Source organism: Falco naumanni, chromosome 8 (genome assembly GCF_017639655.2).
Source record: "Falco naumanni isolate bFalNau1 chromosome 8, bFalNau1.pat, whole genome shotgun sequence".
Taxonomy (NCBI): Eukaryota; Metazoa; Chordata; class Aves; order Falconiformes; family Falconidae; genus Falco; species Falco naumanni.
In genome coordinates this window covers 20294489-20308788 of record NC_054061.1, presented here as the reverse complement: position 1 = coordinate 20308788, position 14300 = coordinate 20294489, and the positions used below count along the sequence as shown (strand labels likewise).

General features: G+C 57.0%; 1 protein-coding gene across 5 annotated transcripts; it reads left to right on the top strand.

The window, feature by feature from the left end:
• The first annotated feature begins 489 nt into the window (after positions 1-489).
• Positions 490-14297, top strand: RELL2 (RELT like 2). 5 transcript variants are annotated; one of them, XM_040604787.1, is made up of 8 exons: positions 490-1044; positions 1926-2142; positions 5291-5504; positions 7185-7250; positions 7326-7392; positions 7709-7897; positions 10883-11450; positions 13230-14297. In XM_040604787.1, the coding sequence occupies exons 2-8, from the start codon at positions 2095-2097 to the stop codon at positions 13269-13271; spliced, it is 1194 nt and encodes a 397-aa protein (XP_040460721.1). In that variant the 5' UTR covers positions 490-1044; positions 1926-2094; the 3' UTR covers positions 13272-14297. The 5 variants fall into 5 exon arrangements, 4 of the variants coding, with proteins under 4 accessions (XP_040460721.1, XP_040460722.1, XP_040460720.1 ...); XR_005829457.1 differs by lacking the exons at positions 490-1044; positions 1926-2142 and adding an exon at positions 4577-4829 and having other exon boundaries at positions 13230-13790; positions 14026-14297; XM_040604786.1 differs by lacking the exons at positions 490-1044; positions 1926-2142 and adding an exon at positions 4577-4829 and having other exon boundaries at positions 13230-13272; positions 13588-14297.
• Positions 14298-14300: the final 3 nt, after the last annotated feature.

The window sequence follows — 14300 nt, the reverse complement described above, 5'->3', positions numbered from 1 at the left end:
GTCACCCCTACTGCCCCTCACCGGGGTCCCCCAGCTGCCCCCAGTTACTCCCAGGTAATCCGTCATCCACTGGATTCTCTTCTGTAGGCCTACAGCTGCCTTCCAGTCATCCCCATCTGCCCCCAGGCACCCCCAGCTGCTCACCAGTTACACCCACTTGCCTCCCAAGCAGCTCCAGCTTCCCTCAGTCACCCTCAGCTGTCTCCCGGTTACTCCCAGTTGCCCACTGGATTCTCTCCTGTAACTTAACTCTACAGCTGCTCACCAGCTACCCCCACTTACCCCCCAGTCAGCCCCAGCCTCCTCCAGTGTTCCCCCAGCTGCTGCAGTCTACTGGCCGAGGGCACAGGGGATGGGGCAGTGGGGTTCCCACGGGACACCCATGCCTTGCTGGGACACATCTTCTGGGGAGCAGCCCCTCAAGCTGTGAGGAATGGGAACTGCCACTGCCAGCTGTCACCCGGCCAAGCAGCCCTCCCAGGTCGCACCCTGCCAGGGTGCAGATCCTCCCCACTGCTGGCAGCCTTCGAAAATACCCTGCCGGGGTTGGCAGGGAGCAGGGACAGGGAGGCACCGCCAGGCTGGCAGAGGACAAAAGCCGGCTGGAAAATTGCTGTGTATGGAAAAGCAGCCTGCGGAACGGGGGAAAAAATCCTGAACCTCTGGGTGAGGCCCCAGCGAGGGACAGGGACACCGGCAGCAAAGATCCGTTCCCTGTGGGCTGGAAAGCAGAAAGGATGAAAGGAGCAGGTAGTCTTGCCCTAAGGCTTGGAAAACAAATTAGCCAAAATCGGGGCATGGCAAGGACTTGGTCTTGACGCTCTCCTGCTTGGTCACTTCCTGCGGGCAGGAGGTTGGGGGCAAAGGATGCTGCGCTGGAGGCAGGCGGCCCAGAGCACCGGCAATAAAACGCGGTCTCAGAGAGCAGCTGGCAAAGGGCAAGGACCCCCAGGGGGCACGCCAAGAGCTGGCTAAGGATGGATACCACGGCAGATCGGCACCAGGATGTTCCCCAGCTCCTCAGCAACAGGATTTTGATGCTGGGTAATCTACGTGCGGGAGGGAACCCCTTCGGTGTGCAGCAAGGGGAGATCTATGCATGCACGTCCCAGGGTGCGTGGGATGGGGCTGGCTGGGCAGCAAGGTGACGGCATGACAGCGTGGGACTTTGGGTGCTGTGCTGGCTGCAAGCAGGCCTGAGAACTAGCGTCAAGGTGCAATTAAATCATGGGATTATTAAATGATGGTTCTGGCTGGCTCTGCCACTTACTGCAGGGATGGTGCTGCCTCAGCACTGCTCCTCATGCGTGTTTCCCTTCAGCATGCTGGCTCCAGAGCATGGAGCAAGGATGCCCCAGGGGAAATGGGGACCCTCTGGCCACAGCTGTGGTGGGGGACACTCAGAGCCATCCCCAGCACAGTGAACACTGAGCCCAGCACCCACTATCTTAAACAGGCATTAAACATGCTGAACAACAAGGGTGTAGCATCAAACGTGTGGAGTGTGCTGACGTCTTGGCAGGGGCTGCTCACTCGGCATGACGATAGCTGGGTTGCTGCTCCGCAAGGTGCTGCCACCAGATAGTGTCTGGCCAGGGCCACCGAGCTGCCCGAGAGGCACAGCTGAGCCGCCTGGCTGGGGGAAAAGGGCGAGGAGGGGAGAAGCACATCCCTGCTTCCAGCGGGGATTGCTTTGCTGGCTGAACTTGTTTCTAGAAGCTGGTCATTGCTCCAGGCATCTTCATGGGTCTTTGAGTGGTGCAAAGCAAGCATTGGAGGATATTTTTAGATGCTTTTTGTGCTCAGAGAGCAAAAACACACTGTGGTTTAAAGGCCATTAGCTTGCTGGGGATGTTTGAAAAACTTAAATAAGGGATTAAGATTCAGGAAGATGTTTGACACGATGGGATGTAACATTTTTTCAGAGATGATGGCAGTTTCTGGGCTGAACCTTGTAACGGAGACTCCAGGAGGAGCCTGCCTGCAGGACTGCCAGAGCTGGGCGATCTGGCCTGTTTAGCTGCCACGTGGACAACCAGCAGTGCCGGGGCGGACGATCCTCTGAGCGGGCACATTTGCATTGTTTGCGGGGTGATGTCTGTCGTGATGGCTGCGGAGGAGGTGTGGGAGAGCGAACGAGAGGTAACGTGGCGACGCGCTGGGACTGGAGCTGGCTGCGGGACAGGGTGATGGGGATGGTTCTGTCCCTCCACCTTCTCTTCACTTGCTCTGTCCCCTCCCTCCCCAGCCACCTCTTGACTCAGTGGCTTAAAATTTAAGGGCTTCCATGAGAGGGACTGGAGCCTCCAAGGATGCCCACAATTCACACCTGCACCCACCAGAGAGCCCCGAGTGGGTGATCTAGGGAGGAAGGGCAGGGCATTGTGTCGCCTTGGCTGGTGGGGTCACACAGGATGGGGTCAGGAGGGGACAGAGGAAGCAGAGCCCAGCCTCTGGATGTGCCATTAGCATCCTGTCCACAGCTACGTTCACATCTCCCTGGCATGGCACAGCTACGTTCACATCTCCCTGGCATGGTGTGGGGCTTAGTCCCATGCAGGGACCATCCCCACTGGCCAGGGTGGACATGGCCAGACTGTTTGGAACGAAGAGCTCAGCTGTGTGGATTCATGTCTGCCGTGCTGACTGGTCTTGGGCAGAGAGGAGCCATGGTGTCTTTTTTGGGTCACCTGCGAGGTGCTGCATGGGACAAGGCTCATGTTCTGGCCATTGAAGTGCTAACAGGGTCCTATAGTAGGACAAGGACTGAGCATCCTGGAGGGATGCTGAGGCTGGGGTGGTGGAAGCAGCGTGGAGACTGGGGGCACACAGTACCTGGAGGGGAGCATCAGGAAGGGAAACACTCCTGGCAGGCGTAGCCCAGCTGCAGAACCAGGCAGGAGCAGTTTGATGGTAGCAGAGCCCCCTCCTTGTCCTAGTTCATCCCACAGAAGCCAGAATTTGTGCCCAGGTGGGCTGCTGCACCATCCTGTGCCCCCCAGGGCTGTGGAAATGCTTTGAATTTTCCCATTCCCAGAGGCTGTGGGAAAATGGAAATCTTCCCTCAAAGCAGGGAGGGCTGAGAAACTTGGGCTTATTTCACCCAGCACAGCTGAAGGCTGGAAGCGGGGGTAGAGTGCAGCAATGCATCAGGTGGGTGGCAATGCCCGGGAGGAGAAAGAGCAATTCATTGTGCAGGATAGCTTGCGTGGGCATGAGGAAAATGGAAATAAGGGCACCATGACTGCATCCCCTCAGGGCTCTGCATAAACCCAGACCTGTGAGGTCCCCCTCTTTGAAGAAACAAGGACAGGAAGTAAGCCACCTTTAAGGTCTTGATTAACAGAGACTCACAGCTTGTTGGTCCAACATCAGGAGACGTCTTCTCTCCTGTGACACTAGCAATGCATGGTAGAAGGAATAAGTCTTACTGCCTGTGGTCTTTTCTTGCCATAGATGGTCCATCTTAGGGCCTGTCTCCCTGCCAGGACAGCAAATGGATGGGTGGCACCTACAATGCAGTGACCTACTGAAGTCATGGTGATAGAGGAGGCTCCTGGGCTCCTGAGAGTTCACTCCTGGTCAGTTGTAGAGAGGGACAGGAGCCCTCATCATCACATAGTTGAAAGCCTGGAGAAGTTGCAGGTTGCCTCAAGGCAACACAGAGTGTGGTGGCATAATAATTCCCACAAATAAATGTGTATACAGATAGACACTTAGTTCAGTAGAGATGGGATGGAAGGGATTTCAGGGGTTGCCTGTGCTTCTCAGGGTCTGGATGGAGAACTGGCAGGTGGGTGAAAGACAGAGAGGAGCAAGGCTAATTTGCAGTAGCAAAGGAGAATTGGGTGAAGCCTCCCAGAGTGAGGACAATGTGATGGAGATGGAGGAGGAGGTCATGGGACCACCGCAGCTGGAGATTTCAAATGGCTTAGCCGTGCCTTTTTTAGGAAGGACAGTTGGTCTGGTGCAGGGTGCTGGGCTGGGGGGGCTCCTTTTCCACCTCCTCAGTTCGGTGCTGTGAGCATGGTGCAGCTATCTGCACCCCTCTCCCCCTGCACGCTGGTACTGGACTGGTCCTGGTCTTGCTGAGATCCACTTCCATCCCTCTGTCCTCCCATCGCCACGGCTCAGTGCTCTAAAAATTGCCGACAGCTTTGGGAAGGAGGGTGCCGGGGGAAGTCAGGGCTGCCTTGCGTGCAGGTGAGGTTATTCACCCCGGGGCGGGCAGCAGCTTGCCAGCACCGGCTTCCCCGAGCGGCACGGCACTCCGGTTTGCTCCTGCTGCAGCTGCCGGCATTTCCCTGAGGTTCCCTCTGCACCTTCATCCACTGAAACAGCTTCGGAGAGATTTTTCCGGGATCGGGACAGGCGGGTGCTCTTGCTGGCAGACAGCGGCAGGCTGCCGCGGCAGCTAGAAGCGGCTTGGCTGCTGCCCGAGGAAGGAAGGCAGCCGGGAGCCGGGGGGGCAGAGGATGCTCGCCGCCGTCCCCAGCCGCGGGGATGCGGGGTTGCTAGGAGGCAGGTGAAGGTGAAGAGGAGAGCGCTGCGGAGGACCGCAGGCCCAGGTACTGCTGCAGCAGCAGGGACAGGGGACAGCCGGGGGAGACCCTGCCTGCGCCGGGAAGCGGAGCCGGCGAGCGGGCGGCCGAGCCCTGAGCCCCGGGGAAGGGAGACGGGAAAGCCCAGGGGAGCCAGGTCGGAGGGAGAGCGCTCGGTTCTGCGGGCGGCCGATGCGGGAGCTGCCGGCCGGCTCGGCCCTCCGCCAGAGCGGCTGCCGCGGCTCCTGCCGGCTCTGCCTTTGCCTCTGCCGGCGGAGGCCCTCGGCCGTGAGTAGCGAGGGATGTGGGGGGAGCGGGTCGGCGCTGCGAGGATGCTCATCCTCCTGCAAGGGCGAGCGGGGTGATGCCGCCCGCCGCAGAGCCTGGGGGAGGCCGGGGGACCGGTGCCCTTGGGATGCTGCCTGCAAGGGACTGGGAAGTACCACAGCCTGGGGCCGGGCAGGCCTGCGGGGATGCTGCAACCGCTGCCCTTGGGATGCCTCTTGCTGGGTGTCTGCGGGGCAGCAGTGTCCTTGGGACACTGTGCCGAGCCACCTCCAGCCTGCCCTCTCCTCCGTGGGGGCCCCCCACCATGCCAGACCTTGTGGGGCAAGAGATGAGCCCTTGGCAGCCCACCCCAAGCTGAAAGCTGTCTCTTGCCCAGGGTGGACAGAAGAGGAGGATGGACACAGGGAGCCTGGTGGGGGGTGATCACTGGGGTCTCTGAGCTGCCTTCCCCCTTCTCCTAGATCCGCATGTCAGACCAGAACAGCACCGATGATGGGGAGTCAGACCCCCAGCACAGCCTGTCTATGGTCTTCCTCCTCGTCCTTGTGTTCTTCATCATGGGCCTGGTGGGTTTCCTGATCTGCCATGTCTTGAAGAAGAAGGGTTACCGGTGTCGGACTTTCCGGGATGAGCTTGACCCAGATAACAAAGACGTGCTGGCGGAGCTCCAGGCCAGTGAGTGCTGGGGTGCTGGGGGCTCACTGGGGGCTCAGGTGCTGCCTCTTGCCTGGTGTAGATCAATGCCCCTTAAACATGCTTCTGGGATGTGGGCTGGGGCTGGGAGAGTTACCCATCACATGCTGCTGTGTTGGGAAAAAAGGATGGGGTGGCAAGAGCAGCACAGTGTTCCCTGGGGATTGGGAGCATGTGGCTTGGAGAGCCCTCTGGTCTGCTGCCTCCACAGGCTGGTGAAGGCTGGTAGTGTCAGGGAGGTGGGAACCAGCATCTGGCGCTCCCCAAAGCTGTACTTTCCCCAAAAGGTAATTCTGATGAACCACCAGGACCTGCTGAATCCCCAGCGCCTGAATTATAACCCATGTTCCCTACAAGGGAAGCATGCCCCAGCCAAGGCACAAGCTGTTCCTCTGCCCCTTTGGCATTAGGGGTCCGGCATGGAGTCAGTATGGTGGTTGCTATCAGTCATGCCCTCTTCTAGTCCCAGTTGTGTTCCTGCAGGCCAGAGGAATAGGGGTGTTTCCTGGGGATCTGTGCCCCCTGTTTGAAGGGGACCTCTAGGGTTTTTATCCATTACTTCAGGCCATCCAAAATCACTCTTGGGTACTTGGATTGGGAGTCACAGCAGCATCAGTTGTGGGTGCAAGCTAGAGCCTGGTCCAAGCAAGCTCTGTCTTTTGGTGGTTTCATGAGTCTCTGCTGAAATCAAGAAGACACATTCCTCCAGCTGCTTTCTTAACTGAAAACAGCCAAATGGTGCTATGCAATTCCTCCAGCTTCCCTGTGCTGTGAGCAGTGCTCAGGAGGATCAGCATCTCCTGCTGCCACTTCTCATGCACAGCAGGGAAACATGGCTCCTCCAGCTCACTCATGGATGCAGCAGAAGCTTCCAGGTGTCCTTGGATATGCTTCTCTGGCTTTAATGACTTGGAGACAGTGTCTGAACTTTCCAGGATTGGCTTTGCTTTCTGAAGATGCCACAGCCCAGGGAAACATCTCCATCGGCTTCCAGAATCATGGTGGCAATTGTTGATCATGCTCTTTGAGGCTGTTACCTGTCAGCCCACAGCTCTGGCCTGCTCACAGGAACACATAACACTGCAGACTGGGCTGAAGGTCCAGCCAGACAAGCCTCCTGCCTCCAACAATGGCCAGAAGCAGATTGTGATGAATCCTGGGGATGAGTACCACAACAGAGCAGACACCAAGCCATTTCCCCAGCACACTCTTTTAAGCTTCTAGCAGTGTGCAGCTCGGGGCTTTCTCCATCGGAGATGGTTGCTCCATATATAACAGGCTCCAGTGGGTTTTTTTCTGTAAGCTAGTCCTGTTTACCCTTGGAGACTTTTAGCACTGGCAGCATCCTGCAGCCAGGGGCTCCAGGGCTGGACTGTCCCTATGAGGAGCCTCCTCTTTTGACTTGTTTTGGATTTGATTCCCACTTATTTCCTGTTTTGCTCCCCAGTTCTGGGTGAGCAACACAACCCCTCTCTCCCTGCACACATGGATGCCATTTTAGCCATTTCTTTTCCAGGGTGAGGGATCTGGTATACCCAGGGTCTTCCCAGCATGATGGGGAACATGAGGCTTTTCCAACCTTTCTGTCTGTGTGGCTGCTCCTGGGCAGGACTGGCGAGCTGAGTGAATCCCAGCCTTCAGTGCCATGTTTTCTCTTTTCAGATGAAGAGGAGGAGCTGAACGAGGACACTGTGGAGAAGATTGTGAGATGCATCATACAAAATGAAGGTGAGCATTTCCTAGGGCTGGTCTGGAGACATGTTGACTGCTTTGGCTGATGCATTCCCTTTTTCCTCTCTTCAGCAAATGCAGAGGCCCTCAAGGAGATGCTGGGGGACAATGAAGGGGACATCCCAGTGCCAGTGCCCAGGTGAGGGAAGCCTATACTAGCTTGTGGCTCCTGCAGAGTGAGGAAGAAGCCTTTGGGTAGCACCTTGGTCTGCAGCCTTTGCAGCCAGCCCCTTTCCAGTTTGTTATAAAGCATCTTCCCAGTGGGAAGTCCTGCTCCCCCAGGGGTTGTGATGAGTGCTGCACGACACTGCTAAGGGGAATAGCTCTTCCTCCTGTCCTCACAGGGGGTTCCCTCCAGAGCTGCAGCTTCTCAGGGCTTGCTGCAGTGAGGCTACACCAAGGTTGGGAAGTCTTCTCCAGGTAACATGACCTGTCTTGTTCTTCTTCTATTGCAGCCTTTGTCCCCACCGTAACAGCCAGGATGGGGGCCCGCCACATCACCACACAGTGCATCTGGGCTCCACGCAGGCCCCCTGCATCCACTGCAGCAAGAGGAAGAGGCATCCGCTGCATCGACAAGGACGGTCCAAGGATGGCAAAGGCAGAATGCATCCTGGAGAGACCACCGTCTTCTCAGTGGGCAGGTACTTAAATGAGCCTTGCTGGATATGGCCCACCTGTTCTGATGGAGCAAACATCATGGAAAGTCCTCTTGGTTTTCCTATTCCTTTCCCCCTCTTCTCCACTTGCCCCACACCAGGTACTCTCTTGCTGTTTCCCATTTAGATGCCCAGTAGCAGCTCTGCAGCTGGGAGTCTTGGGGACCCAGGTGCCTCTTGCACCTGGAAATGCCTCTGGTATGTGGCAGGCCATGATGCACTGGTGGCTTCCCTTCTTCTCCAGGAAGATGACTCAAGCTTGGGTTGTCCTGCTGACTCAGCGCTTGGCAGAGCCCCAAATCTATGTCCTTTCAAAGCCTGCAAGCTGGGCTTTTGCTGCTCAACAAGGGCAGTGACCCCAGGTTTTAGGGATCTCACTGGGAGGGCAAGGAGGTGACAGCAGGTCCCAGTGCAAGTTACTAGCCAGCACCCATCAGAATGAAAGAGTGCTGTGCTCCTCTAGGTTGTTGCCTATGATGATGACTGTAATTAGATGACATGGCAGGAATATAAGGACAGGGGAGTGTACCTGATACCTCCCACAAATACTTTTCCAGTCCCCACCTGGTCTCACCTCAAGGAACTTCCTGAGGTTCCTGTGGTGTCTGCACAGTCAGTAACCTTTAGTACAATCTGCAGTCTTGCCCAGATTACCCCATTCCCCAGCAGCAAGGTTTAGCACGCACTAGACCTTTGGCAAAGTCTTCCAGGGCTCAGCTCTCTACTGCAGTGGTGACCACGGCAGGACAACAAGCAACTGCTGGTCCCTGGATGGCCACCCTGGTGAGACACAAAGATCTCCTGTGCTCAAATCCTGCAAGCAGGTCTTCATTCAGGGCCTAAGCCTTGATGAAGTTTCCTGTTGTGGTCTAGAGACAGTCCTTTCACGGTAATGTTGAGCCAGAGTGGGCATCAGGGGCTGTGGGTTCTCCTACCATCACAGCTAGGAGTCTTAGTAGGACAAGACCCAGAGGAGTGGAGGGATCTTCATCCTTGGAGATTTCCAGAACCTGAATGGACAGGGCCCTGGGCCACCTGACTGAGGAGAGTAAGTGGCCCAGTCTCAAGCAGAGGGTTGGACTGGAGACCTCCCGAGGGCTTTTTGCACCTAAATTATTCTACACTTCTGAGGTAATCTTGGTTATATGATCTGTATTCTTACGTTATTGGATGATTTACCATTTATCTTAGGGCTTTCCCTAAACCAGTTGTTGTCTGTGGCAGAGCTCATCTGCTAAAGCATCTGCATCTGACCCTCTGTCCTTAGTGCGGTCAGCCACAGTGTGTCATGTCCTACTGCATCAAATGCCTCAGCCATGCTGTCTAGGCAGGCAGTCAGCGCTCTTCTGCCTTTCCCCTCACCATCCAGAGGCTGGTTACATTACCTCATGCTCCCTCCAGTTCAAACCCTGCCTGCTCCTTTGAATCCATCCCAATCTCTTCCAGGCTGACATTGCTCAATGGCATCACCAAGAAATGACCTTGCCATTTTTGTTTCCTCCCTGTCCCTCTTTGGGACTGAAACATTCTTTGGTCTTCCTGAATCGTAGTGCTAGTGCCTTGTCTCTAAATATCTGGATAGACCTGAAAGGTCACATTTGCTGCTGCTTGGCCTGACCTGAGTAGTCCTGTGGACATCTGGTCCAGAGCTGGAGAATCTGCCTCCTTGACCCTTCCAACCATGAGCAACAATGCTGAGGGGTTTGAGACAGCCTGGTCCTCAGTCTGGTGGCGGTCTCTTTCACTTCTGGCATCTCATCTGGTATCTGTTGGACCTTTCTTCTGAGCTTCTTCCTTCAGAATGGCTGTACTGCCATGTGCTTCACCTTTGGGTCTTGTTCTTTCAACCCCAGCAGTGCTTTGCTGCTGAAATTGTATTTTGCCTTGATGCTGACTCGCAGCTGAGCGTCAGCAGAGCCAGGGCCATCTGCAGCGTCTTCCCATGTGATTCAAGTGCAGGGAGAGCAGCTGCTGCGTGAGTCATGGGCTGCACGAGGTTTCTGTGGTGGGATCAACGTTCTTTGTCTGGTGGACACCAGATCACTGTGGAGGAGATTTCCTACCTGCTGGTCCAGCAGTGGCTTGCATTTCTTATGAAGAAGAGTCACAGTGTTAGTCACAACCAGCTTGCTTGCAATTCAGACTTTTAGGCTTTGCCTATGCGTTACCCCTCACAAATCCTGAAGCTGTGGCAGATCCCTAACTTCTCTCTTCTCCCCATGTGCATCACCTCTGATTGTAAATGCAGCCTTTGAGGGTGTCAGACCAAATTCTTCAGCTGTTCTCCTGCCTACCCTGGAGAACTGAGCTGTTACCTGGTACATGACGAAGCCTTGGTGAACCACCTAGGTATCATTCATCACTCCAGGGGACAGTGCAAAATATGCTTTGGCAGATTTTAGCCAAACAACTCCTCCCACCTTTGATCCCCTTACCCAAATACTGCCGCAACCCTGTCCGTGCCCTCACTTAGGGTGCACTGTCTGCTGAAAACTCTGGCATTTGTTCCCCTGATGGCAGTCAGTCAATGGGTGCAACATCCACACATCTGCCTGGCCATCCCTTCCTCACCAGGCTTAGATGGTTTGCATTTCATCTTCTGAACCAACACCTGAGTTTCTGTACCAGCTTCTGTTCACCCAGGTTGCATCTTGGAGCATTTCCAGGAGCTGCAACACATCTTGTGGCAGGGAGGACAGGCTGGCAGGGTCTGTACCAGCCAAGATCTGGATTGAATTTTTTATCCTTCTCTACTTGTTTTACCAAAAATGAAAGGGAAAACCAGGGTTGAAGTCAGTGGGGACATGGCTAGAGTGGGGGCTAGTAGTATTGAATGCGTCTGAAAGGTTGGAGATCAGCACCAGTTGATGACAAAGGGAGGGTGATCCAAGGCTGGACGTGCAGGCAAGCTGGAAATACAGTGCGGGTAGAGGAGGGAAAGGATTTTGATCTGTCCTGTCCCCATTCCAGGTTTCGTGTCACACATATTGGGAAGAAACCCACTTTCCACGAGCAGCAAGATGGTCCCCTGCCCGACGGCAGCCGGGAGCTGAGCACGGAGGAGTTGGAGCACAGCAGCGACCGGCTCCAGCGGGAGCGGGCTCGCAATGGGACTGTCCCCATGGGTGGCCTGCAGAATGGAGCCGTCCAGAAGGGTGCCCAGAGTGGCAAAGGTGGGGAGCAGAGCCGCTCCACCACCCTAGCCCTGAACACACCAGTCAGCTCCAGCACTCGCGACAGCCGACGGGGCAAGGGATCTGGCACGGCAGGTTTGCTGCAGGATGCTGGCACCGCTCCTGGGAGCACGAGCCGCCAGCGGAAGCTCCTGAGCCGTCAGGTGCTGGGAGGGTCGAGTCCCAGCATCCCAGGAGACCTGTCACAGGAAGGAGCCAGCATCTGCCTGGAGGAGACCGGACTGGGGTCAGCAGATGAGGTGTCAGATATTCATGGAAGCCTGAGTCTGCACGAACAGGCTGATGAGTTGGGAAGAGATGACAGCAGCAGAAAACAGCCTGGAATGGAGGACATGGGGCAGCAGGTAGGTTTCTCCTCTTCCTTGTCCCCATGTGGTCCCCTGGGCTCCAGGGTTTGAAGGGCTGTGACACAGCACCCCAAGTCCTGCTGCTGACAAGATCAAACAGCCCAAGCGTGGTGGTGTGAGCTGTGCAGTGGGGACAGTCAAGCCGAGGCCTGCGCCAGGCTGGCTGACATGGGACCTGCCCTATCCTGTCCCCCCTGTTTCTGCTTATCTTTTTTGATTGCATTTTCCCATCGTTTTCTCATGTCTGGGGCACACAGAGGCACAGTGACAGTTCCTACCCTGCCAGTACCCGCACTGCAGGGGAAAAAGGCAGGTCACTGGTTGACTTGCACAGGAGATCCTGCAGACCTGCTGCCAGCTGGCCCTTGGGCAAGGAGTGTGTTTTCCTTTGTGGCTGGGCTTTTTAGGGACCACTTCAGGATCACTTCTTCTTGACTTTCTTCTCTCTGATCAGAGAAGGGGGAGCTCTGCTGCTGCGCGTAGCTTGGTCTCTCCAAAACTGTAGCCTCAATGCCCGTGCTGGGGGCTCAACATGGCCAGCAACGTACAGGCAGGGCCAGATGTCTTCAGGAGCCTTTCTTGACTTGATGTCTAGGAAATGGTGAAGCCAGCTGGTCACTTCTTGGTTGTTCTTCCCTGCTCCAGAGGGGCTGGTGCTAGATATGCTCATAGAGGAGGACAGCCCACCCTGGCTGGAGCTCCCAGCACCCTAGTATCTCCCAGCCTTCTCACCCAGTCACCTTGCTGGAGGTGCTAGAGAGCTTCAGGGCAGCAAATGAGGCTGTTGGTGGTGGTAGCAGGAAAGCAACATGTTCACTCACTCGTGCACTCACATGTGCTTCTGCAGTTGGGGAAAGATGCTTTTCATGGAAGGGGGCTGGGGTAAGGCACCTGGTGCGATCTCACCCTACTAAAGCTGCCTGCATCGAGCAGCCCCCAGAGCTGGCCTTGGCTCGTCTCACAAAACCAGCACTGGGGCACACATGGCAAAGCCTTTAGAAGAAAAAGGAAGCAAACCATCTGAGCAAATATCTTGGTGTGCTACAAAGCCGGGGACATTCCCCGGGGCTGGCTCTGCTGGAGCTCCATGGGCCGTGTGTGGCACATGCCAGCAGCCCTTGGCAGAGAGATGGTATAGGGCAGGAGTGGGTCAGCCTGGGGAAAGGTGCCTGGCTGAACACAGGCTAAGGAAAAAGCAGGAACCCATTGTGTTTATTGTTTCCCTTCTTTGCTTTCTGGTGGCCGGGCTGGAAAGTTTGAGCTGCTTTGTGAAGAGCAGCCCAAGGCAGCCGCGCAGGACAGAGCTGATGGGCTGTAGCCCTTCTTCAGAGACCTGGAGAGGTGGCTACAGGTCCTCCTTCCTCCCATGGCCCACTATGCCTTGGGCAATGACTGTGGACCCTCTGATCACGGGGGCACAGTTATGTGCAGGGTGAACCAGGGACATGGCAATTTTTCTTCTCTTTGTCTGTCCCCTCTGTGGCACTAGGCACTTGCTTTGGATCCTGCACCAGGCTTTGGGGTGCTCCAGGGCACAGGGTCCCAGAACGGTGACAGGACCTCACTGGGACATTAGTCACCAAGCCCTGGCACCACTCGGACACTCCCTCATCCCTTAGGTCCCAGCCCAGGCCACCACAAGGGCTGTTAGCCTCAGCAGGGTTCTTCCCACTGTCCCCATGGGTCACTGCTGTGGCTAATGGAGACCCGGCCCCCTGCCCCAGCATCCCACTCCCATGGAGGCACTGACATCTGCATCCCTCCTCCATCCCACAGGAGCCCAGCGCCATGGTGCAGGACCGAGGAGCAACCGTGTGACGTGAGTGCTTGCCCCCAGTCCCTGGGGCAATGTCCGGGGTGGGATAGGAAGGCCCTGGCAGTGTCCCTGCCCTGGTGGGTCACAGCCTGCTGATGGAGAGAGGGTGAACTCCTTCTCCAGGAGGGTCGGTTCCCAATGCACCACATGCTGTACGGGCAGGTCCTCTTGCCTGCATGCCCAGCCACAGGCAGTGATGCCAACAGGCAGCCATGCCGGCTCCAGGCAGCCACGGACGGGGTCAGGACAGTCCAGTCGCAGCTGGCAGGGGATGCCACAGCCATGGGGACAAGCCCCATCCTACCCCTCTCCCTGCAGCTCCTCTCTGCTCCCGGCTGGAGTGTGGATGGGAGGCGTGCAGCCCCGGCCCCCACGCTGGGCTGGGGGCTCTGCTGTGGGGGGACTGCAGGGCAGCTGGCCCCGGCCCCGGGTGGGCAGCTACGCGCTTGGCATGGCCGGAGGGACGCGCCAACGTTACAGACAACTGCACTCGGCGCCAGACCTCATCCCATTGGCAATAGGTACCCAACTCCCACCCACTGCACCCACCCTGGAGACCCCCCAGGGGACCCTCGGGCCTGGCAGGGGCAGGACAGCAGCCAGTCCCTGCTGCCCATCTGGCCCCTGCAGCCCCCCAACACTGGGGGAAGGATGCATCAGAGGGGGCTGCAACAAGGGCCAGGGATGGAGGCAGTGGCTCAAGCCCCCCCAGGGTGGGGGGCAGCACCCCCCACCCACCTGGCACGTTCACTGCAGAGCAAAGCCCCCCTGGGCACCCCTGCCACGCAGAGCGGTCACAGGCACAAATCCTGCACCGGCGAGGGACCCTGCAGGTCCCTGGGAGATGCTGGCGGAGAGAGGAGCTTCCAGCCCTGTCCCGGCACAAGAGGGGCCAGAGCCTGGCCCTGGGGGCAGGATCACACCCCGGCCAGGCAGCGGGCAGCCCTGGTGCCCGCGGCGAGCTTTGGTGTGTAACTGCACTGTACATAGACGAGCTAAAACCATTAAAGCTGCTGAACCCCTTGGCAGTC

Bases quoted from the DNA above. Each gene is read 5' to 3' on its own strand.
- RELL2 (XM_040604786.1), top strand. From the start codon at position 4,734: ATGCGGGAGCTGCCGGCCGGCTCGGCCCTCCGCCAGAGCGGCTGCCGC. The intron at 7,898-10,882 runs GTACTTAAATGA...TCCCCATTCCAG, and splicing joins ACCGTCTTCTCAGTGGGCAG to GTTTCGTGTCACACATATTG. The intron at 11,451-13,229 runs GTAGGTTTCTCC...TCCATCCCACAG, and splicing joins TGGAGGACATGGGGCAGCAG to GAGCCCAGCGCCATGGTGCA.